General features: G+C 40.8%; 1 protein-coding gene and 1 long non-coding RNA gene across 3 annotated transcripts in view; one reads left to right on the forward strand and one right to left on the reverse strand.

Annotated features, from left to right (window-relative positions):
• TMTC2 (transmembrane O-mannosyltransferase targeting cadherins 2) overlaps positions 1-5,184 on the reverse strand; it is a 420,522-nt gene extending 415,338 nt beyond the window's left edge. The window contains exon 1 of one of the 2 annotated variants that reach the window (XM_055586702.1): positions 4,440-5,184. In XM_055586702.1, the coding sequence (XP_055442677.1) occupies positions 4,440-4,522 (83 nt within the window). In that variant the 5' untranslated portion in view covers positions 4,523-5,184. The remainder of the gene's footprint in view (positions 1-4,439) is intronic. The other variant, XM_055586726.1, reaches the window with a different exon arrangement.
• Positions 5,185-8,926: 3,742 nt separating this feature from the next.
• LOC129641774 (uncharacterized) lies at positions 8,927-24,157 on the forward strand. The gene is made up of 4 exons (XR_008709430.1): positions 8,927-9,059; positions 22,138-22,177; positions 23,517-23,555; positions 23,977-24,157. It is a non-coding gene; the product is annotated as an uncharacterized LOC129641774 (long non-coding RNA).
• The last annotated feature ends 1,948 nt before the right edge of the window (positions 24,158-26,105 follow it).

Raw genomic sequence — 26,105 nt, forward strand, 5'->3', positions numbered from 1 at the left:
GTAAGGCAAAGCAATCCATACAGGCTTCACTTAATTTTAATTTACTGTTAAGAGATGTACTTGTTCAAACAGCAAAATGACTTTCTCCACATAGATGTGATTAAACAGTCAAAACTTAGCTAGAAAATAAATGTCCTCTAAAATATTTTATAAACTGTAAATTGTATCCACTGGCTTTTTTTTTTTTTTTCCAATACATTTTCAACTGGGAAAGAAATGCGAATGAAATAAACACTCTTGTACACACTGGCTTCTTCCAGTAAAGACCTACAAAGACAACCTTAGATGCAAAGCAAACTTCTCTCTGATTTACTTTGATTTTATAGTAATTCTTTCTAAACATTCATTTACTAAATACCAGACACATTTTCAATGGTTGAACATACTACAACGTTAAGATAACAAACCCAGATTGGTCCAAGGCAAATTTATTAGAGAGAACATTTTACAGAGAAGTTAGAGCAACTGGTCATTTCACAAGAAATTCTTATACCAGGTCAAAAGCCCAAACTGATAATAACATTAAAAGATCAAGTAGAAAATATAGTTTAATATCTTCAGAAACAGAAATATATATATTAAAAAAAAACTTGTGTGTTTACTTTAAATCCTCTGTTTCTTCATTTAAATACTGTTAATGAAACTCTTTATGACATTCAGGAAAAAAATGAGTACTTTTAAACTGAGATTTACATTTACACCTAGATGAATAACTAAACCAGGAATGTATTATTGAGAATTTGGGGTGGTTTTGATTTCAAGAGTAGAAATTCCTGTTGTGGAGTTGCTTCACCAAGTTTTACACAATTACTGCACACCAGTAACTAAGAAACCCAAAGATAAAGTTAATGATCATGGTTGAGTTTAACAACTGCAGAATGAGCAATAAGGAAAATTTTTTTCAAAGCGGCCACAAGCGCATTTCCTACTTTCAGAAACTCAAAATTGTCTTTTTAAACTAATATGTTATTTTACTCACATTAGAATAAACAGATGAATTTGCAGCATTAACTTATTTACTTGTTACCTACTATAAAAAGCATGCCATCAATTAGAAGATATATGCAAAATGAAATGAGAGTAGGAAACAGCAGTTACAGTTTTACTTTTGTTGCTTTGAAGTAAACAGAGTCCTCTGTTGGTGTTCTCTCTATGCAAACATAACAGGACTTTTAAAGAGGATGAAGGGAAAGTGATGCAATGCTATCCTCAACAAATATGTCAGAGAGCAGAGAATTTCGGGTCAGCAAGTTTTCCCCACTAGCCTAACATTAAATTTCTCCAGAAAATGAAATGGTCCTTCAAGAATTCACATGCAGCATGACTTAAAATTTAGCAACGACTGTATATTTAAAATTCCAATTTTACTGTAACCACAAATTAAGATTCAATACAGTTATTACTAGATTGAAAGCAAGGGGAGAGGAGGAAGAAGCTGAAACCATATATGCTTTTTCATCAGATATGGTGAATTCCACTCTTCTACTGTTTGTTTCATCACATCAGAGCCATATTCTTAACTTTAGCACAGAAACACTTGTAAAATATTAAATTTTACCATAGGGAAATTGATTTTGCTAAAAGAAGGTTTCAGATTACCACTTAATCTCAACCAAGCTACATCAAACACTGAACGTAATTACATATATAGTTTATAAAGTAAACTTGATCACTATATTTAAAAGAAATGATAACTTGGAGAAGTACCACAGCAATAACGTTTAAGCTGAAGCAATAGAAAGCCCTCCTACAGTAAATGCCAGATTCGTCAGCTAAAATGCAGAGTCTTGATTTCACTAAGTAAGTCGAGCATAAAAGTCATCTTTCTCCTTGAGCTGCTCTCTCATTCCCAGTACGGCTCTCTCCTTTGAAAACCATATTTCACTAAAGTTTTGGGGCAGGCTGGGAAAGCAGGGAAGCAGCAGAAACCACAGATGTAGTTTAAACAAGTTTCACACCTGAGTCCTTGTAGTCTGAAATGGAGTGGTGGAAATAAACACATTACCATCCTCCTACAATTTCCACTCGCCACTCCCAGCTTTTTTCCCCTTCTCACACCAGTGAGTTAGAGCAGTGGTCAGAAAGTCTACGTGGAAAGTCACAATCTACAGTTCACCTTGGCACTGAATTACCTGAACATGCTATGCAGACACCGACTAAGTTCCACGCTCCTATTAATACATACTTCATAATTTCTAGGATTCATAAAAACCAAGTGATACTTGTAAGACTTCATACTCTGAAGAATAGGTAATCACACACACAGTTCTGCTACTAGGAAAACTAGAGTCAAATACACTTTTCAAATTGTAGCTAACTATAATTCACAGGCCTTCAACATCACATTGGTATATAATGTCTATATATCATATATTGAGCATGCATCAACTAGATGATATGGGCAAATTATCACATTAAATTCACCTATGCAGCTAGGTATGTCAGGAATTTTGGCTCCATTCAATGTATAGCAGGTAAAGAACTTACAACAATTGCCAACTATCAAAGCACAACTAATTTATCATCATACTTACACTCTGTCCAAGTTACAACACGAACACTTCTGACCGAGGAGTCAGGAACACAAAATAAACTTTAAGTCTACAGAGAAAAGTACATTCAAAGGTAGTTGAGCTCCAGCCTTAATCTTTATTGGATAGATTCTTCTGACATGTACTTTTTAAAGAACTGGACAGCAATAAAGAGTAGCCACGCCAGTGATGCTTGATTTATCAGTGTTCTACAATACTTACAGTATTACAGTAAGTTACTTTCTTATATAAGCTCTTAATTATTGGCTTAAATACTTACTCTTCAAACTGTCCCCAACAGTACCAGTAACAGCCGAGATTCTCCCCTGAGCTCACTTTACTGAAAAGTCACTCTGGAAAGCAATAGTTTTTTTCTGCCAGTACTCTAGAAATAGCAGGTGCATAGTAACACAAAGTTGGAGGGAACAGAAGCAGCTCACATCACTCTTACATACAGACCAGTTGTTTCTCAGAGCTTGCAGCATAATTGCTAAAGACCGCATGCACATTGCTTGAAAGTTAAGGAAAAGTTTATGTCTACCAGTGGCTTTCTATCAACTAGTATCTGATAGACACTTACATAAAAGGCACTGAGAAGGGTCTGCTGGATGGTCTTGCGTCTATTACCAGGGGATTTTGTAACAGACGTGGGTGTGAACCAAGATTTGGTGACTTAAGGCGTACAACTATGAACACCCTTTTAAGTGGGAGAAGGGGCACAGCAGAGGATACAGAATCTGGCTAATCACCATCTAGAGAAGATTCTGCCTTCATCTTCCCCATCAACCACTTTGCTTAAGTTCACTCACTGCCTCGCCCTGACCCTGGGGATCCATTCACTTTCCATAACCCAGAGAGGCTGCTGAAAAGCTGTCAAAGTAAATCTGTGCTCACTTTTTGGATGGTTTAATTTCAATGGAGCATGAAACACCCCAGGACGGTTAATAAGTTTAGCCAGGCGTGCTGTTCTCCCTAATATATTTTAATTATGCATCTGTTTTCATTGTAATCAGATTAAGTCACCGGAAAGACACAAATTGGAATTTCCCCTAATGGAGCTTTTCATCAGTTTCTAAACACTAACAACGTTTAAAAAAAAATAGGTAGAGACACGAGCACAACTGTGACATTTCCCAGAAATCGATGCAGTTTCTTTGACAACACAGTTCAGGTCTCATTAGCCACCCAAACTAACCCAAATGCAGAAGACAACTTCAGTCTCTAGGGGCGTCTTCTTCCCCCAATTAGCACAAAAGAATCGCTAACGTCTAAAGTAAAACTCCCAAACAGAAATGAAGGCCCAGACTTTTATAAAGTAATACTCTCCATCGATTTGTGAGGGAGGCGGGGGCGCAGCACTGCCCTGGCGCAAAGTAATGTACACCACGCGTCAAAAGGGAAAGTTAAAACAGTGCGATCTCTCCACTATTTGGGCAACTGTCAAATGTGTGTTTCAACCTCGGGAAATAAAAGTGTCCCATCAATAAAAGGAAACGTTACAGGGCAGATCTATTAGAGGGCAGGGAGCAGCTTCCTTCCAGCCCAGACGTAAAATCGCTCAATGTGCTTTTGTTACACCAAGAAATACCTAAGAATTGTTTTTAATGCGTTCATTAAACAGTTTCCCAAATTGCTGTGACTTCCGCTAAGAAACTTAAGCGTCTGCCAACAGTCTAGAAGCAAGGGAGAGGAACCTGCTGCAAAGTAAGAACCCAAACTCCCTCAGCCCGCCCTGTGCGCCCGCGTCCCGAATGTTTGCTTTAGGTTCGGATGTTTACGCGTCTCCTAAGCCGTCAGGTGCAGGAATAGTCCCTCCAAGATGCACTTCCAGCCTTAAAGCGGGAAGCTTCAAAGCCACCGCGGAGTCCCCAGGCAGCCCGTCACCCCTTCCTCTCACCACCCCCTTACCTGTCATCATAGCAGAAATCCGCACTCAGGGTGTTGAGATACAAGGCGAGCCCCAAAGCGCTGCTCACCAACTCTGCAATCATCTCTCCACCGCCTTCTCTCCGGCTCGGCTCCCAGCGCGAGGGCAGCAGCGGCAACAAAAAACAGAAGCATCAATCCCCACCTTCCGCCGCTTTCTCCTCCCAGCTTCACTTTTCCCTCGCTTCCCCACCCTGCCTTCCTCCCTCGGGTCCTTCCAATCCACCGCTCTCCTCCTCCTCCTCCTCGCCCGTCTCCGCAGCTCCTGCGTCCTCCCCGGGTGCGGGCTCACACCGCGCTCCCCATGCCCTGAGCCGGCGAGCGGCGAGCGGCGTTCGGGCTCCGCGTCCCCCGGCGGATGCACAAGGCTGATCCTTCGCGCGGCTCGTAGCCGCCACCCTAACCCATGGCAGTGCGGGGCGTCCTAGGTGCGGAGTGGGACTCGGAGAAGGTGGGAGAGTGCGGGGTAGGGGCAGAGGGACCGGACCGAGCCGGGCTCTGGGACCAGCTGGAGGAAGAGAGAGAGAGAGAAGGGCGGCTGGGAGGGATAAGGCAAACCGCCTCCCCTCGCCGCCTCCCGGGCGCACGGCTCCTATGCCGCTCGGGCAGACTCCGGCCGCCACAGCGGCTGCAGCTCATTCACTCTTTATTAGCTCCCCTCCCGGCCCTACCGCCTTCTCCAGTGAAGTGAGAAGCGGTGGTTGGAGCCTCCAGAAGCTCCCGCGTGGGGTTCTCGGCGCTGCCCCCCGCGCCTGCGTGGCCAACCCTCCATCCCCGGATCGCCCAGCCCCTTTCCCCACCCAGATCCGCCCCCTAAGGTTCCGCCCACGTTACCCGCTAGGCTAGAGGCTCCTCCCACTCTCTCCCCGGGCGGGAGGCTCCGCCTTCCCACCTCCCGCCCTCCCCCTGTTTCGTTCACCTTCGATTTCAGTCTGGGAAGCCGCGGGGATCCAGGGGCGACGCCTGGAAAACAGCCCAAAGAGGTAGCTGGAGTGCGCCCTGGGCGCGGGAGAAATGAGACCGGGAGGACGCGGTCGCTCCGCTGCTGCCTGGCGGCGCCTAGCACCAGCGGGATCTCAACCCCGGGCGCTGCGTGTGCCAAGCGATGCCAGGCGTAAGTCCGGTCAGCTGGAGAGACTTCTGGGGACCGGGAGAGGAAGAACAGGTTTGGCTAGTGCTGCAGACTTGGTCGCCACGAACACACACGCGACGCGTCAGACACCCTCACTGTGCAGGAGCCGAAATGGAGTGGGTAGTGGGGGTTGGCGAGTTTGAGGTGGCATCTTAGGAGGGAGATTTCAGCTCCGAGCCGATCTTTGTCCCAAATGTCAATGGAGAGACGGGTGGGGAGGGAAATATTCCCGCAGTTAGCTTAAAAAGAAAGGACCCCAACAGAGGACAAAAAGATTAGCACGCACACAGGCATACCCGCAGCTGCGGCGGCTTTTCGTGGTTTCAAGGGAACTGTCAGGCGAACTGGGAGAGCGAACAGAGAAGAGACGTCTTAACGACCCAGTACGGCGCTATCCTTAAACCTAGAAAGACTGGAAGCTAATGCCCTTTCCTTTCTGCCCGGATGCAGACCGAATGGAAGGCATCCAACATGATGAAATATCGTGTAGAAGAATGGTCTGTGTAGAACGAGGTCTGGGTACTAAAGTTGCAAGACCGAAGAGGACCGTGGGCTGCCTGCCACACCTCTTCTCGACTTGGCCTTTCCGGCTGGATGAGCGGCTCGCTTGGACCACGAAGTACACTGCTGCAGCGCCCCCTGCTGCTTAGCAGCCGCAAAGCATAAAAAACTGACCCGGAGAGGCCGACTTCCCCTCTCCCCCGCCTCTCAAACCTAACCAGCACCTAACCAGCAAGTTCTCCAAAACGGCGTCGAGAAATTGATCACCGCCCTCCCCCGACCCCCATCCCCAGGATGTCTGGCAGTGGCCTAAAAGTCAAGTACCGTGATTTGAGTGTCTACAAAACAAAGCTCTATCTTCTCCTGAGTTCACGAGGAAATCGGTGTAGACACAGATGAAACCACGAATATTCATTATATTGTGCCATGCACGATGGTTCCATTTTTGTGCCCTGGGAAAAACATACATAAATGCATATAAGAGGGAATTGTATCTTTAAAAGTAGGTACTGATCTTTACCTTTTTTTTTTTAACCTCATAACCTCTGCCCACTGTCAAAAAGTTTGGCACATCAAAGGTCCTCTCTGTCTCTCCATCGCACTTACCTGTTGATACTGGATCCTAGGACACACTGGAAGAAGATCAAGCTTCTCTAGAATCAGATGCCTGAGTGTGAGTCTCTATTCTAGTGCTTCCCATCTGGGTGATCTTTAGCCAGTCACTTAACCTTTTTGTTCCTCAGTTTTCTCACCTATAAAACAGTGATGATAATAATACCTATCTCTGGGCACATCATTATGAAGATGATAGCAGTCAACATGTGTAAAGCACTTATTACCTACATGAAATAGAAGTAGTAACTATTATTTATTATTATTATTATTATTATTACTCTCTCCAGGGTTCCCTGGTGGCTCAGATGGTAAAAAAAATCTGCCTTCAATGCAGAAGACCTGGGTTCCATCCCTGGGTCAGGAAGATTCTCTGGAGAAGGGAATGGCTAATCACTCCAGTATTCTTGCCTGGAGAACGCCATGGGCTAGAGGAGCCTGGCCGGCTACAGCTCATAGACTTGCAAAGAGTTGGACACCACTGAGTGACTAACACTTTCACTTTCATTCTCTCCAACTTCCTCTTATCCTTTAGGCTGTCAATTAATACATTTACCTCCAAAACACATCTCATCACATCCACACTGCTGCAGTCCTCATCCAAGCTACCCATGTTCCCATCGTGGACTAATGCAGAAGCTTTCCAAGTGGTCTCCTTGCTTCTACTGTAATTTCCACCACTCCTCAGTTATAACTTAAGGTATTAAAGGATTCTTTTGAAACTCTATGAACTCCCTGCTTAGGGGAGAAAAAAAAAATGTTCAGTGACTTCTTGTTATACATAGAATAAAACCCAAATCCTTACCACGACCAGCCAAGCCTCCATCTGGTCCCGTGACTCTCCCCATCTCACTGTGCTCCAGTGCCCCGGCCACACAGACATCCTGTTCTCTGGAATTTACACTTTTCTTTCTCCCACATGGAATGCCTTAAGACCTTCTCCAGTTCCTTCTCAGCATTCAAGTCTTGGTTCAAATGTCATCACCTAGAAAGGCTTTTCCAGCCCACATTTTAGGAAGTAGCCTCTCCACCAGCGATCCCTGTCCCATCTGCCTGCATTAATTTCTTCATCGTAGGTGTCAGTATCTAGAATCACCACCAGAAGAGCAGCTCCAAGAAACCAGGGACCTTATCAGTCTCGTTTCCCCTGTGATGCCCAGCACCTATAAATATCTGGACAGTTAAAAGGGGGAAAAAATGACAATAAGTAAACAAGTAAATATGTTCAGCAGAAACTATAACAACTGAAAATACACAAACTTTAATCTTGAGAGAATAGGGCAGGCTGATTTGTTCTCGATGTTAGAGATAGTGAAAAATTAACAAAGGAGAGAGGGAGGAGGCAGGTTAAACCTTCTTTTTTTTTTTTTTTAAATTTTATTTTATTTTTAAACTTTACATAATTGTATTAGTTTTGCCAAATATCAAAATGAATCCACCACAGGTATACATGTGTTCCCCATCCTGAACCCTCCTCCCTCCTCCCTCCCCATTCCATCCCTCTGGGTCGTCCCAGTGCACCAGCCCCAAGCATCCAGTATAGTGCATCAAACCTGGACTGGCAACTCGTTTCATACATGATATTTTACATGTTTCAATGCCATTCTCCCAAATCTTCCCACCCTCTCCCTCTCTCACAGAGTCCCTAAGACTGTTCTATACGTCAGTGTCTCTTTTGCTGTCTCGTACACAGGGTTATTGTTACCATCTTTCTAAATTCCATATATATGCGTTAGTATACTGTATTGGTGTTTTTCTTTCTGGCTTACGTATAAACCTTCTTAAGAATGCATCGACTCTGCAGGAAAGTGGGAGAGGTAGGAAGTCACAGACAGCCCTGTTCAATAATTAAGAGGACTCAGAGGAATGAAAGTATAAGAGCTTTGGGTTCAGCCTGCTAAAAGCTTGTAAGCATTTCCCAGAGCTGTCTCCATTTTCAAGATTCCAACAGTTTTACAGGAACATTTTCTATACTCCTCCCTCACCCCCTCCTTTTCTCCTCTCCCCATCTCCAACTTCTCTGAATTAGAAGCACAGGACACTGTGAGACATGCCATAAAGTGGCACATCTTGCCATCCCTGGTGAATGAAAGGCTGGAAATCCAGCTGTGTGTGAGAAATCCAGTTGCTTTTAACAAATTTTCCTTCTATAATTTAACGTGGGTCTCAGTACTCTTCCAGCGCATTAAGCCTTGGTCTCTTTCACCGCTTTCCAAGGGCTCAGAAGCAGCCGATGCCTGCATTTTCAACCTCCCTTAAACAACTTTGGGGAGAAATCAGATTAAAGATGTAAAGATGTCATCACTCTCCTTGGAGATCATTTCAAACCCGAGGACATTCCTTTTTAATTTATTAAGGTGAGATTATAAGATTGCTGCCTGAGTTCTGAAATATATATATATATATATATTCTATTTAAAGTTACTATTGCTCTTCACAGATGAAGGAAATTAAGCTGGCTGCCTTGAGTTTTCTACCTTAGATACAAGACTGGCCAAAAAAGTGCTAAGCCCTTATTTTCCCCAAGTAGTTTCCACACATCTGCTACCTCACCACTTCCTCAATGAATTATTTTTTATAGTTGCCCCGACCTACCCTGCATTTGTTCTGTATTCCCAGTCCTTTGTTGTATAATTCATACTTCTGCAGTGCCAGTTCCTTGGGGTAAAGATTTCCTTATTTGCCTAAGACATTTTTAGTTTATTGTGCAATACCATCTTCCCTTTGGGTGTTGCATAAATATTAACTAAAAATCCACATCTGGTCTTGTTCGTCATTTCTATTTGTCCTAATACAACTTCTCTTTGAACAATTCATTTGGAAAGTGTGCCAAGGGTGAAATGTGGCACATAAATTCTCCTGCCGCCTAGGATGCCTTTTAAAGCGCCCACAGATTTAGTTATTTATGAACAGAAGATTTGCACCTCGTCCTTGCTCTCTCAATTCTTAAAATTGTACCAGGCCAAAGTAATTACAATTTCCCATATGTTTTGTGAAAAGGTATCCAAGAATCTCCTGCTAAAATCTTAACAGATTGACTAGGAAGCAGAAAGGCACTAGCCCAGCAGGTGAAACTGCCTGTTAAGGGAGGTCAGAACAGGGCTTTCTGCTGAGGGACTCCTAAGCTCTGGGCTCTACTCAGGAAATAACCCTGCGGGAGAAAAACAGCAGAGCGTGGATGAAATGTGGATCAGGGAGCTGAAAGAGGCACCCGGGCTGTTTGGGTAACTAATGACAGTCAATGCATTGGTTACACGTTACCTTTCCACGTATCCCAGCATACCTTAAAATGCTACCCTGTAGATACTACAAATGTAACCATGCTTTATCCCCGCTCTTGCCATCTATTAGGAATGTAATTAGGAAGAAGCAGCAAAGGATAGAGATCCTGTCTCCCTCTCTCACCCAGGGCGGTTAAGAACCAGCTGCTACTAAAAGAATGATCGCTTTAAGAATCTCCCAGTCTCCCAGCTTCCAGTTCAGAGATGTGGAGGTGGAGGAGGAGTGTAGAAATAACATGCTAATAACCAGATATGGATTAATTGCAGAGATGTTGAGGCTAATGATAGAATTCAGAAACTCAGTCAAAAAAACCAAGGACGGCCTCTTTCATAGAATCTCTCTGAAAGCAATTACAAGCACTGGTATAAACAGTGATCAAAAATATTCTAACAGCTTGAAAATGGCACAGAATTTTGGGTAACAGAGTTTTGATAAGACTCAGATTCTATATAAGAAAAGAAAAATCAAAAAGTAGAAAGAAGATTAGTTTTGATGTGAGCCTTAGGTAAATTAACCAGTTATTCATGAATATTGCCTTGAAGCTTAGCCCAGCCTGGATGGACTCTTTAGAGCCAGAATTATCCGGTAAAACTTTGTAAAAGGTGGTTTAATACCTATGCTCCTCAATGTGGTAGCCATCAGCTACATGTGGCTACTGAGCATATAAAGTACGGCTACTGTGACTAAGCCATTAAACTTTAAGTTTTACTTAATTTTAATTAATTGAAATGTACACAGCAACATTGTCTGGTGGCTACTACGCTGGACAACAGAATGATTTCGCCACTAGTTGCCTACTCCTCCCAGTGGTCAAAGCTTTATTTAGCCTGGCTCCTCTTGCTCCAATATCTTCTACAGCCACGTGTGACCCGCTTTTATGAAACAGCTCCCAGCCCTGAACACTCTTTAGGTATTAGGCATTTTGTGGAGCACAGTCCATGTTGTGATCTCATTTAATCCTCTCAAGAGCCCTGGGAGATAGGTACCTTTACCACCATATTTTACAGATAAGGAAATGAAGGTTGAGAAATTGTCTATAGTCTGACTGCCTCTAAGTGATGAATCTGACATTTGAAATATATGTCTTTTAACTCCAAGATCTGTGTGTTAATTCAGTGTAGTCTCCCATTCAAAAGGCCATATCTTCATTAGGATCTATTTCAGGAAAGGGAATTCCTGGCTATAGCCAAGGTGTTTTGATTAAATTCATATTTTTCCTCCTCTACTATCCCTCAGAAGATTCAGGATAAAACACTGTGGAAGTCTTTCTTTATCTATCATTTTTGCTTGATTTTTCTGATATAGACACCTGCAAAGACCACACTCTAACATGTGATAGAAACTCCCCATAAAACATACATGTATACCATATATTTTTAAGAATAAACGTATTCAAGCATGCATAGACTTTTTCCTAACATAATCCACACCATCTATGAGGAATAATTAAGATAAGCATAACCCAAAATTCAACATAATAATGAAAGTATTAAAATCAAAATTGGAAAACCAACTAAAATATTTATACAAGTGACTTAATATTATTAATGTATTATATTAATATATTAATGTATAATTGCTATATAATGTAATGTTATGTTATATTAATATAATTAATTTCATTAATATTGCATTATTGTATAATATTATATGAAGCCGCTCAGTCGTGTCTGACTCTTTGCAACCCCATGCACTGTAGCCCACCAGGCTCCTCCGTCCATGGGATTTTCCAGGCAAGAGTACTAGAGTGGGTTGCCATTTCCTTCTCCAATAATATTATATATCATATATAATTAATGTTATATAATAATATTAAGTCACTTGTATAAATGCTTTAGTTGGTTTTCCAAATGTTAAAGACACTTTATTATGTTAAAGACACCACTATATATTTGCACGTCATAAACCCTGTTAAATCCACTTATTATTCCTATTAAAATGATTAGATTCCTATTAAGTAAATGACAAAAATCAATTCATTTAAAACTTTTGCAATAAATTTAATTAACTTGCCCCTTTGAATGAATAAATATCTTAAAATTTATGACTTATTTAATAGTTACAAGTGAATTATACATTTATGGCCTTACATACAGTCTTCCACCATCCTGCACTTTTCTTTCCAATACTTTTTAGTCTTTTATCTTTTTTCTCTTGTTCTTTTCATTCTGTTCTTTCATTTTTGCATGTTTTGCTCCAACAAAAGGCTTGAAATCTCAATGCACAAAAGAACAAAGACCTTCACCCTCACATGTGTGAAGATCTTGCCCTGTGATATACAAACTAATCAGGAAAGAGGTTGTCTGCAATGGTAGATGTGAAGCTAAGGCATTTATTTTCTTGGCAATCAGTTCCAGAGAGTCAGTCCTTGGACTGAAATGGACAAATGATGTCAACACTAAATTCATCAGTTCCAAGCTGAACACCAATGGGAACCTGGATCAGGAGCCTCTCATTCCTCTGTACCTCCTCCCTGAGTTAATCACATGCCAGTGCTGGGCTGGAAGGTTGTGATCCATTACCTTGGATAATTTTGGCCATGTGTCTCCCCTGATTTATACTGCAAAGTGACACAGGCAACTACTGAATCTGCTTCCTCTCAGGAGAGATGGGTTTTCATTTTCTAGAATTTACATAAATGGAAATAACACCATGCACTTTTTCAGGGGCGAGAGTTGCCTTCTTTCACTGAGCATAATTATCTTGAAATTCTTCCATGTTTTGTGCATATTAATAGTTCATTTCTTTTCATCTCTTTCTCTGAGTAATATTCTATTTGTATGGCTATATTACCATGTGTTTTTCCATTGATCTGTTGATGAACAGAATTTGAATTGTTTCCAGTTTACAAACAAAGCTGCAATCAACACTTATGAGAAGGCTCTATTTGAACATAAACTTTCATACATCTTGTTTAAATACCTAGGAGTGGGATGTCTGAGTCATTTGGTAGTGTTTAATATTTTAAGAAACTGCCAGACTTATTCCAAGGCAGTTATAACATTTAACATTCCCATAAGCAGCTTATGAGAGTTCCAGTTATTCCACATCCTTGCCACACTTGAGGATCAGTCTTAATTTTAGACATCTAACTAAGTGTATAGTAGTATCTCATTATACTTTTAATTTCCATTTCCCTAATACTAATGATGTTGAACATGTTTTCATATGCTTATCTTCAACCCATACATCTTTGGTGCTATATCTGTTCAAGTCATTTCTCCCTCTTCCCCTCATCTCCCTTCCCCCCTTCCTCCTCTTCCTCCCTCTCTTCTTATTTTCCTTCTTCTACATTGTTGTTAGCTGCTTGAGCAACACCAGTTTATTAGCTCACAGTTTTGTAGTCCTAAGTCCAGTATGGCTCAACTGCATTCTCAGTTCAAGATCTCATATGATGGGAATTTAGGGGTTTAGGTGTTTCCCTGGTGGCTCAATGGTAAAGAATCCTCTTGCTAATGCAAAAGATGGAGATTCGATCCCTGGGTCAGAAAGATCCCCTGGAGAAGGAAATGGCAACCCACTCCAGTGTTCTTGCCTGGAAAATCCCATGGACAGAGGGGCCTGGTGGGCTATAGTCCATGTGGTCACAGAGTTGGACACCACTCAGCAGCTAAGCAACAAAGGGGTTTAGAGAGCTGGGCTCTCATCTGGAGGCTGTAGAGGAGAATTCAACTTCCAAATTCATTCAGTTGTTGGCAGAATTCAGTTCTTTGCAGTTGTAGAACTGAGGTTTCCATTTCTTTGCCTCTTAAGTTTTGTTTCTTTGTTTGTTTTTGCTGTACCATGTGGCATGTGGTATCTTAGTTCCCCAACCAGGGATCAAATCTGTGCACCCTGCAGTGAAAGTGTGGATACCTAACCACTGGACAACCAGGAAATTCCCTGCCTCTTAGCTTCTGGAGGCTGTCCCTTTCCTTCTCACAAGGACCCCTTTCTTTGCAAACCAGTAGCTGTGTTTGAAGGCTTCCCTGGTGGCTCAGCAGCAAAGAATCTGCCTGCAATGCAGGGGAGATGGGTTGGATTCCTGGATCAGGATGATCCCCTGGAGAAGATGGCAATCCACTCCAGTATCCTTGCCTGGGAAATCCCATGGACAAAGAAGTCAGGTGGGCTACAACAACAAATGTTTTGGGGTGTTCCCCCCCCCTTTAAAACAATTGCATTGCTGTTTTCTTATTGGATTTTGAGAGTTCTTTATTTAAAACAAAAGTCCTGCATAAGATAAGTAATTTGCAAACATTTCTCTCAGCTTGTGGCTTGTCAGTGTCTTTCAAAGAGCAGAAATTCTTAATTTTGATTAAATTCATCTTTTACATCTCATTTTTGGTGTTTGACCCAAGAAATGTTTGCCGATTTTAAGGTCACAAAGATTTTCTCCTGTTTTTCTCTGTAAGTATTATCGTTCAGGGTTTTAGAATTAGGTCAAAGATTCATTTTGACTTAATTTTTATATATGGGATGAGGTATGACTCAAAGTTTGCTTTTGTTGGGGTTGGTTGGTTGGTTTGTTGTGTGTTTGTTTGCTTTTGGTCCTTGGATGTTCAATTGTTCCAGCACAGTTTGTTAAAAAGTCTGTTTCCCCACTGAATTGCCTTTGTATCTTCGTTAATTGTTACATGCTTGTTCAGTCACTAAGCAGTGGCCGACTCTTCTGTGACCCCATGGACTGTAGCCCACCAGGCTCCTTTGTCCATGGGATTTCCCAGGCAAGAATACTGGAGTGGGTTGCCATTTCCTTCTCCAGGGGATCTTCCCGACCCAGGGATTGAACCCCTGTCTTCTGCATTACAGGCAGATTCTCTACCACAGAACCACCTGGGAAGCCCTAATTGAGGTATGGGTAGGTCTTTTTCTGGGTATATATTCTGTCCATTGATCCTTTTGTCTATTTTTATGCCAGTATCAAATTGTCTTGATTACTGAAGCTTTATAAGTCTTGAAATTGGGTAGTATAAAACAAATCTGTTCTTTTTTTTTTTTTTTAATCATTCCCTACTTCTGTGTAATTTAATAGTTTAAGCTATATTTCTCTTTGCTGTTTATTATAAGCCCTTATAATCTGGCTCTTATTTGCTTCTTCTTATGTATTAAGTACATTTATATGTAAGTATGTGACTAGGTACATGTGGCATTTAGATATTTAAGTGTAATTGTATCTGTTTCCTGAGTGTGTTTCTCTGTATGAGAAGCAGAGTGAACATTTATAACCTACAATAATAGTAGTAGAACGGGCAGTCACTATTAAGACGTGTAGGTATCACTCCTTCTAACCAATATCCTTAAAATATTTGTTCAACGGGTATTTTTCTTTATGTTCAAAATGACAAACCTATTATATGCTTGGAAGATGACACAATACTATAACCTAGGTGGGATTATCACTCACATCTATACTGTAATTGGATTGCACTAATCACCAACATTCGGCCCTGGTGGCTGAGTGGTAAGAGGTGGCCTGCAAAGCAGAAAACACAGGAGATGCAGGTTTGGTCCCTGGATCAGGAAGATCCCCTGGAGAAGAAAATGGCAACCCACTCCAGTATTCTTGCCTAGGAAATCCCATGGACACCATGGGCAGAGGAGCCTGGCGGGCTGCTGTCCGTGGGGTCTCAAAAGAGTCCAGCACAACTAAACAACAACAAAACATTTTAATGGATGTGGTTACAAGGTTTTTTGTTGTTTTGGTTTTTTTTTTTTTTTCTTTTTAGCATTTAAATGCCCTGCCTCCTCTTATGTATTCATGGCAGCAAAACATTTCCCAATTTCCTGTGGTTCCTGTTCTAGCGTCAGTTTTTCTTTTTTGAGGCTTCAGAACAAGCATCTAAACTTTAGTTGTAAATCATTGGTTCTCAGCAAATAGCATAGATCATGTTCTATAGTCCGTTTTATCCTTCAGCTGACGGGAACTACAGACTTAAGTCTTAGGGTTATTGCACCAGGCCCCCTACTTGCAGGAGCAGGCTACAAAACTACCCAGTGGAGACGGGCTGATTCTGGCCCAACGGGATTTCTGAGTTGCAATTCAATGGAGTAATCATCTTTTTAGCCTGCCAGTTATGAAAGGAGTCAAACATGCACTATATTTCCAGTTTGTTTCAGTTGTAATTTTGTATCCCTAATGGATCAGAGTACTGGGCAACTGCCTGGCTGACCCATTTTCTAACCTGGCTCTGGGTATGGGTGTCAATTCCATTGCCGACAATACACTACAAAAAGCCAAACACGGTGGCTGCCTACAGGTACACGTCTACCTTGTATGAATACTTTGTTTTCCCTTATCCCTCCTCCCCATCCCCTTTACTGTCTCTCTTACCTACTGCCAAATTAAACTGGGTTTCTGATGTAGGGACAGAGGGGGAAAAAAAGGTGTTTATTTTGTTGTGTCTGTGCTTAGTCACAACCATCTCTTTGCGACCGTATGGACCTTAGACCACCAGGCTCCTCTGTCCATGGAATTATCCAAGCAAGAATATGAGAGGGCGTTGCCATTTCCTCCTCCAGGGTGTCTTCCCAACTCAGGGATCAAACCTAGGTCTCCTGTGTCTCCTGCACTGCAGGCGGGTTCTTTACCTGCTGAGCCATTCTACCAGCACTATGCCAGCTATTTTAAATATGCTGCTGCTGCTGCTAAGTCGCTTCAGTTGTGTCCGACTCTGTGCGATCCCATAGACGGCAGCCCACCAGGCCCTGCCGTCCCTGGGATTCTCCAGGCAAGAACACCAGAGTGGGTTGCCATTTCCTCCTCCAATGCATGAAAGTGAAAAGTGAAAGTGAAGTCACTCAGTCGTGTCTGACTCTTAGCGACCCCATGGACCCCAGCCTACCAGGCTCCTCCATCCATGGGATTTTCCAGGCAAGAGTACTGGAGTGGGGTGCCATTGCCTTCTCCGTTAAATATGCTATGTACCTGAATTCCCTGTCTCACCAGATGGGCATTGTTAGTGTCTTTTCACAATTCACAAAACTGAGGGTCAATGATATGAAGTAACTTGCACTAGATGGTACAACTAGTAAATGATGACCCGGAATTCTATGCTACACCTGTGTTGTTTCAAAAGCTTTTTTTGTATTTTAAATCATATACAATGTCTAGCTTATTCACAATATTGGGAACTATCTTCAGTATGAAGTTATTATCATCATCTTTTGATGTGTGTAAGATGAATTATCAGGCTGTACACCTTAAATTTACACAGTGCCATGAGTCATTTGTATCTCAAATAACCTAGAAGAAAACACTTTTTTTTTGGCCATACCACTTGACTTATAGGATCTTACTTTACCCAGGGCCTTGGCAGATAAAGCACCAAGTCCTAACCAATGGACTTCCAGGGAATTCCCAAATATTTTTTAAAGAAGAAGCTAAGATTCAGGCAGAGAAGGGATTAATTCCCACTGTTGGAAGTTTTATACTTCAATTTTGTATTGAAAGCCAAGCGAGGGAGCTGCCAATCTACACAGACATAAAGAAATATTTTTAAAAAACTATTTTATAGATAGAGAAAAATTAGTCTTTTACCTTGAGGCCAGATATAGAGATTACAGAATACTATGTATTCACAAAAATCTACTAATTACATTTCCTATCTTTCATCTGATTAAAATTGCCTCTAAAAATTATTTTTTATAACAGAAACATCAGATAACAAAGAAGTAAAAATTGGCTATCCATCCTTGGAAAGCATTCAGACGTTCTGGAAACAATTATTTGGTAAAAGCGACTCAAAACAACAACAAAAATTCCTTAAGAATATGTATAGATACTTTTGGAAAATTCTAGAACTGTATAATATTAAGTCAAGGATCATTCATTAAAACTGATGTTGGGAATGGTTGCCAGGGGCTGGTGGAGGGGCAGGGCAGAGTTCCTGTTCAGTGGTATAGAGTTTCAGTCAAGTTGAAAACATCCTAAAGATCCTCCATCCTACAATTTGCATATAGTCAACAATACTGTACTGTACACTTAAGGATTATCAAGATGGTAAATTTTATGTTATGTGTTCTTTACCACAGGTAAAAAAGAAAGAGATGCTGCTAAATCAACTTTAAGTGATAATAAATGAATACTTGCAGAGTACCTCTTTTAAGACCATTTCAAGTTGTCAGACACATTTGGAATTAAGAAGTACTATTTATTTGCATCATTTTTTTAAAGTTACCCTACTAAATATATTTTTAAAATATACATTACAGCACATCTCTGTAATACCAACTCATTTTAATAAGCTGACTGTTGGCAGAATTATTTCAGCAAAATAGACCATGTATTTAAAGGAAGATTAATTTGTTTGCTATTTTTCTAATGCATTTAGCAGAAAATAATATAAAACAAGTTAAAATCAAAGTATTTGTCTGAATGTCCGTAAAATAAACTTCTACCAAAGTGGTCTTCAGTTCAGTTCAGTTCAGTTCAGTCACTCAGTCGTGTACAACTCTTTGCAACCCCATGAATCGCAGCACACCAGGCCTCCCTGTCCATCACCAACTCCTGGAGTTCACCCAGACTCATGTGCATCAAGTCCGTGATGCCATCCAGCCATCTCATCCTCTGCTGTCCCCTTCTCCTCCTGCTCCCAATCCCTCCCAGCATCAGGGTCTCTTCCAATGAGTCAACTCTCCCATGAGGTGGCCAAAGTATTGGAATTTCAGGTTCAGCATCAGTTCTTCCAATGAACACCCAGGACTGGTCTCCTTTAGGGTGGACTGTTTGGATCTCCTTGCAGTCCAAGGGACTCTCAAGAGTCTTCTCCAACACCACAGTTCAAAAACATCAATTCTTTGGCGCTCAGATTTCTTTATAGTCCAACGCTCATATCCACCCATGACCACTGGAAAAACCATAGCCTTGACTAGACGGACCTTTGTTGGCAAAGTAATGTCTCTGCTTTTAAATATGCTATCTAGGTTGGTCATTACTTTCCTTCCAAGGAGTAAGCGTCTTTTAATTTCATGGCTGCAATCACCATCTGCAGTGATTTTGGAGCCCAAAAAAATAAAGTCTGTCACTGTTTCCACTGTTTCCCCATTTATTTCCCATGAAGTGATGGGACCGGATGCCATGATCTTAGTTTTCTGAATGTTGAGTCTAAAGTGGTCTTAGAAGAGGTCATTTCCTATCTCAGATCAGTCATTGGACTTAAAATATAATTTAAGATAGAAACTTTTTAGGAAAAACTTCAACAAAAATGGTTTCCATTTCCTATGATTCACTAATTGCCACTTATTAGTAAAGTGTACAGCCCCCAAATATAAGTTGACTACTTGGTTCCTTAATTATGCTTCTCCTGGGTCATATAAAAACAAAAAAGCCTTTGCAATGTAAAGTCAGTGAGAACAGGAAAATACTTCACTATCCTCACCAGTCCCTTGAAATCCAAGTTCTTAATCCAAAGCCCTTTTCTTTGAAATCTCATGCAACAGCAGTATTACTGACCGCATTGAAACTCATCTTTAGAATGTAAAGTAATTTAGAATTACTTTTCAGAACTTGAAAACATAACTTGTCTTTCAAGATCATGTGTTCAGAAACTTGCATTTTCATGGTCAGAGCTGATCCACGGATTAGCTTAGTTTCATAACAGAGATATGTTTTTATGAAAGTGAAAGTGTTAGTTGCTGTCGTGTCCGACTCTTTCTGACCCTGTGAACTTTGGGATTCTCCAGGCAAGAATACTGGAGTCAGTAGCCATTTCCTTCTCCAGGGGATCTTCCCAACCCAGGGGTCAAACCCACATCTCCTGCAGTGCAGGCAGATTCTTTACCATCTGAGCCACCAGGGAAGGCTTGATGCCAAAAACTCAGTACACAATTTCAAGTCATTCAGCATTGTTGCAGAAACTATCCATGTTAAGGTAACTGCTGAGCCATGAGGACCCAGATTGATGCATAGGGAATAGCAGTTTCAAGGGTCTTAAGAGGTATAATAAGAATTTTATAATTGATTTTATAATATACATCCATTTAAAATAAATTAATGAAAACTTTCATAATGTTTTAATACAAAATTTACCCTAAAGATCAGGTCAAAATGTAATCATAGTTAAATTAAACTTCACCAATATATTGGGCCTATACATTAAAACCATAATAAATAATTTCCCCAACAATCCCATGTTGTTGTTGTTGTTTAGTCACTAAGCCATGTCCAACTTTTTTGTGACCCTATGGACCATAGCCTGCCAGGCGCCTCGGTCTATGGAATTCTCCAGGCAAGAACACTGGAGTGGGTTGCCATTTCCTCCTCCTGGGGATCTTCTGGACCCAGGGATCGAACCCACATCTCCTGCATTTGCAGGCTGATTCTGTACCACTGAGCCACCTGAGAAGCCCAACAATCCCATATATGCATTTAAAAAATATATATACCAAGCCATGGCACTATTTTTAAATTGCTCAGTTCATGTCTTCTTAGCGCCACTCAACAATAATCACAAATGCCCCTTTCATTTGAGTTCAAACCTCAACCAAAGCCTGAAATGATTCTCACCATGGCAGAAAATACATCTGCACCCTTCGCAAGAGGAGAGGACCTGGGGTCCATGTGCTTCCTGTTTTCCCCCACAGTTTGCTTACTGAACAAATAGTTTCCCCTTAGCCCAGTTGTGTTGGTTAAATCCATGTATATATCCAGACATCTGTTTTGGTTTTCTCTCATCACTTCAAACTCCATCTGGATGTAGAGCTTTTCCCTGCACCCAAGCCCACTTGGCCGGGGCCCTGACATTCTGCCTAACTTTGACAGGTTTATCCATGGAGGCTGAGCTCTGTTACCTGGACTCTCTTGCTACTCAAGGAGGTTCTGCTATATATCATTTAAAACCACAGCTCCATCCGTCTCTTGACTTCTAGTCTAGGCTGATGCCTATGGACTCCTTTGGCTGTATTTCCATTCTGCAGACTGAGTCTCCTTGGATAGCCATACCTGCTGGAATCAAGCCCAAATTCATCAAACATCTTTGGACTCTACAGTTGGACAAGAGAGTCCCTTCATGAAGTCACCCAACAGCTGGAGAGTTTTTTGTTTCACAGTAACAGTTTTTTCACCACCTTCAATCTTGTTGTGCTGATTAGGTCCCAGTGCAAATCGCTTCTTTATATATTTCCATTTACCGTTCTGTCCATTCTCACAAATTTAGTGTGATACTTTCAATTCTGGCCCATGGCAGCTGAAGAATGCTGTGGAATAGTAAACAACTCATTTCTTTTACATTTATATTTGAAGACTAGCAAAAAAATATGATACTAACTCTTTACACTGGCAAACACAGGAACCTTGAATAGTGAGATTATTAATTGATTTTTATAAAATTATTTAATGGGATTTATTTAAATTGCTTTGATTAAAGTATTTATACTTACTAATTATAAATTGTAGTTTTCTGTATGATATTTTAGAAGAAATATCATTTACTTTGAAAACAAAATAATTTGTTTATATTTTTTACATACATTCATAGGTTTGATGAAAATACATGTTGTACACTTTGGATATAATTGTATATTTAGTTCCTTAGATCATTACTGTTATCAGAAAATAAACTAGGTAAAAATCTTGATTTTACAACATAATGAGTTTGCTGAGTTGAAACATGAATGCAAGAAAATAATTTTATAGAAAAAATATAATAATATATATACTACAGTTATTTTATGATTTATCAAGATATCACTAGCCTATCCACTAAATGCCCAACATGAGCAAAAGTAATTAAATTCATTCAGCTTTGGTATTTTGCCAAATGTCAGTCATATGAAAAATCATAACTTTACACATTTTCAGATTTTGTTATAGAAGTATATTTGTCACAGTAGAAAAACTATTTGGTTTACAAGGTAGATGGTAACGTTTATACTCCATTTATACTCTTGCCTTGGGCTCTGCAAATGTTAGGGGCAGGCATAAGTTCCATTTCATATCAGAATAAAAACTGAAAAATAATATGTACTTAAAATAGAGTAACAGAACTTTGCCCCTAATTTCTCTTAGCTTCAGTTGTTATTTGTCTGTTTTTGTTGGTGGAGGTGAAAGTGGGGTTCTACTTTCTAGAGAAGTGTTTATGTGAACCTCTGATTACCAATGTTAAAGGATATTTTGAGCTGCTTTCTAAAGAATGTCACAAAAATACTCATTTGCTTTGCTTGATTCTTCTACAGAATACAGTGTTTCACGTAAGAAGACGATCTTGCTTCCCAGGTAGGTCTCCCGTACTGGAATCAAAGCCACACTGTGACTTGTCAGGACGCACTGCAGGTGGAGGGTTACGTGTGTGTCATAATCTGCGTATCCTCATTCCTTGGCAGCTTTGTTGTCCAGTAGAGGGAAAACTTAAGGAACAGCTGAAATCTGTTTCTTATCATCGTATTTTCCAGAGAATGGAGCTAGTCCTCTTGTCATCTGTTGGCTCAGTATCTGTCTCTGCCATTCGTTCTGTATGATTTCCCTTGAGGTAAAAATGTTGAAAGACAGCTTCATTCCTTCTGTGCTCCAGCCCTTTGCATAACACCTGCTCCGAAAATGCTCATCTCTCCAGTATGGTTATATGTCATCCAATTGTCAAGTGATCTGGTTTCAAATTTTAATTTATAAAATAAAAGTATTTTATTTAATCTCTTCAGCATACTATAACCCAACTATTTTATCTGTTCTGTTATTTCTCTTTCCCAGTGTATCCTGTAAACATCTGGTTTTATAAACTATGAAAATGGCTGCATGCAAAACATACATTTTCAGAAGATGGTGTTCATATATCATGCAGGGCACTTTGAACAGTCCTAAGCCATGGCCAGTCACTATGAGAAGAGACTGGAAGAAGTCCTAGGAGAGAAGGACTTCAGTTGAGTTGATGGTGGCTTTGTGCAATGACGTATCCCTTTCTCTAAAGAGAAATGTTACCTGCAATATTCTGGCCACATGCCCAGTTGGTCATTTGGGATGCTGTCTCTCCAAATCTGCAGCTTCAGTTACATCCACTGTCTTAATGCACTTCCTGTCAGGAACAGTTGTGTAGATGTGCCAGTTAAATAGCTGTTATATCTGATATGTGAGAAGCTGTGATCAGGAGAGCAAAGAAATTCTCCTATATGATGCCAGTGCAGAAGTCAGAGATGTGCCAAATAAACAAACATATATAAGAAAGTTGTTTTGAAGTATTCCCAATTGCTCATTTATTTAAATATATTTCTTCATGCTACCACAGCTTGTGTATTGATTTTTAGAAGACATCCTGCTTATACTTATTTTGAGCTTTCTAGGTTTCTCAGAAATTTTAATCAGAATAGTCAGACTGACTGCTCTCGGTGATTACACTATCGACTGATTGCTTTTGTCAGCTGTGTTGGGTAAATAAAAATAGCACCACAAAAGCCGTACATTAAACATTTTTTGTTAGCATGATGTTTTACTTAATACATGGTTCCTGACTTTAGCAATACCCCAAATTTTGTTTTCAAATAGGTATTTTGATCACAAAATAATCTTTAGGGGTTTTTTTCTGTAAATAATAAATTTATTTGTCTATTTTTTCCATTTCCAGACAGAGAAAAAATAAGAACCATGCTTGGACCACAGTTAAGTATGCATATTGTTAGACCTTTTCCTCCACTTTTCCATTGAGCATAAAGATTTTTAAAAATTCAAGCAGCCAGGAAAGATCCAAGTAAATTGAAAGAAATCACAGAAATTTGCTTCTCTTATCGTGTTAAAGGCAACTTCCCCAAATTTTGCTGGCACCCAGTGGTTGCATAGTAATTGCTTGCTGGACTGAATTATTAAACCCTTTCCCTGCATTTACCCGTACAAGAGGCAGTTTAAAATAAAATACCAACTTAAGCATTGATTTTTTTCTAAAAAATCTTGGCTTCTATTATAAAGTCCAACTTAATAGCATATGTTAAATTATTATCTCTAACAAAGTGATGAGTACCAACAGTGGAGAGAAATATGCTACAGTTACTTATTTATACACAGTCTTCCTATTTTTGTATTTTTTTCAGTTACTAAAATGGAACCATAAACCAGAGGGCAATGCATTCCTTTTCTCTACCACCAGATGCACATAAAAGAACTATGGCTTACAGGGAGGATGCTTGTTATTTTGTGTGGAATCATCAAAAAACAGATGGAGGGTGATTACATGGCCGATGTCCTGCTGACTGTTTTAAAGCGAATAAACATTAACTTGTATTCTTTGAGTTTGGATTAGTAAACAGTGATCATATAGAATGAGGAAAATGCAATTTCAGATGATCACAGATAATAAAAAAAAAAATAGTGGGAGTTTTGAGCCATTGAGGTCCGCTACACAAATCCTCCTAGCTCAATAGGTAAAAAATCTGCCGGCAAAGCAAGAGATTTGGGTTTGATAATTAGGTCAGGAAGATCCCCTGGAGAAGGAAATGGCAACCCACTCCAGTGTTCTTGCCTGGAGAATCCCATGGACAGAGGAGCCTGGCAGACTACAGTCTATAGGGGTTTCAAGATTTGGACATAACTTAGCAACTAAACCACTGCCACCGCACAAATCCTGGACCACTGTTTAACGTATAGTGAAATATCTGGACTGGATAAAGCACAAGCTGGAATCAAGATTGCTGGAAGAAATATATAACCTCAGATATGCAGTGATACCACCCTTATGGCAGAAAGGGAAGAACTAAAGAGCCTCTTGATGAAAGTGAAAGAGGAGGGTGAAAAAGTTGGCTTAAAGCTCAACATTCAGAAAACAAAGACCATGGCATCTGGTCCCATCACTTCATGGGAAATAGATGGGGAAACAATGGAAACAGTGGCAGACTTAATTTTGGGGGGGCTCCAAAATCACTGCAGATGATGATTGCAGCCATGAAATTAAGACACTTACTCCTTGGAATAAAAGTTATGACCAGCCTAGACAGCATATTAAAAATCAGAGACATTACTTTGCCAACAAAGGTCTGTCTAGTCAAAGCTATGGTTTTGCCAGTGGTCATGTGAGAGTTGGACTATAAAAAAAGCTGAGCACCGAAGAATTGATGCTTTTGAATTGTGGTGTTGGAGAAGACTCTTGAGAGTCCCTTGGACTGAAAGGAGATCCAACCAGTCAATCCTAAAGGAAATCAGTCCTGAATATTCATTGGAAGGACTGATGTTGAAGCTGAAACTCCAATACTTTGGCCACCTGATGTAAAGAACTGACTCATTGGAAAAGACCCTGATGCTGGGAAAGATTGAAGGCAGGAGAAGAAGGGGATGACAGAGGATGAGATGGTTGGATGGCATCGCCGACTCAATGGGCATGAGTTTGAGTAAACTCCAGGAATTGGTGATGGACAGGGAGGCCTGGCATGCTGCAGTCCACGGGGTTGCAAAGAGTCAGACACGACTGAGCGACTGAACTGAACTGAGCTTCACTGAAGTATCTGTAGGAGATAGCCCAGAGTTCTTGTGCAAAGTGGAATTCATTACATAATTCAGCCCATTATGTGCTTAGGGAAGTTTTGAGTATATTCTTTTACATGATGCTAGGGGTATAAAGATGAGCTTGGTGTAGCATAGTTCCTATCATCAAGGAACGAAAAAATGAGGTGGCTGTCATTGCCCCTCTGGTAGTACGCCATTGATGCCACTGCTTAAGCCAAGCTTCTAAGAACGTAGGCACTTGGCCAATAGATGTCCAGTAGGTGACTATTATGCAGAAGCTATGGTAGCCCCCCCTCCTCGGGATGGTTAAAAAAGATTAATGGGAGTTCATGACTTCTACCCATTAGCATTTAAGCCCTCAAGTCCTTTTGCTCTTCAGTCATATTTGGGCATTCTCTCTCTCTCTCAGGTGCAGACTTTGTTTTTCTTCCAATGGTCAGTCACATTTGGCATAAACCTCTCTTTCCTCCTCCCTTCCCCTCTAATGCTGATTTGGTGGTTGAAACTCTTAGTCCCCCAAATAAGGCGTGCAAGGACCATCACCTTCTTTAATTCCTTTGAATAAAAAAGAAACCCAACTGGAGCCCTCCTGTGCAGGGTTGTTTGAGATTACAACACAGCCATTTGTGGACAACTGCTTTCTTTTCCTGGGCAATCTGAGGAGTCCCATGGCTCATGTGTTTGACTGAAATGGAAGGAGAACCCTTCATGTTCAACCCTCATG

Source organism: Bubalus kerabau, chromosome 1 (genome assembly GCF_029407905.1).
Source record: "Bubalus kerabau isolate K-KA32 ecotype Philippines breed swamp buffalo chromosome 1, PCC_UOA_SB_1v2, whole genome shotgun sequence".
Taxonomy (NCBI): domain Eukaryota; kingdom Metazoa; phylum Chordata; class Mammalia; order Artiodactyla; family Bovidae; genus Bubalus; species Bubalus kerabau.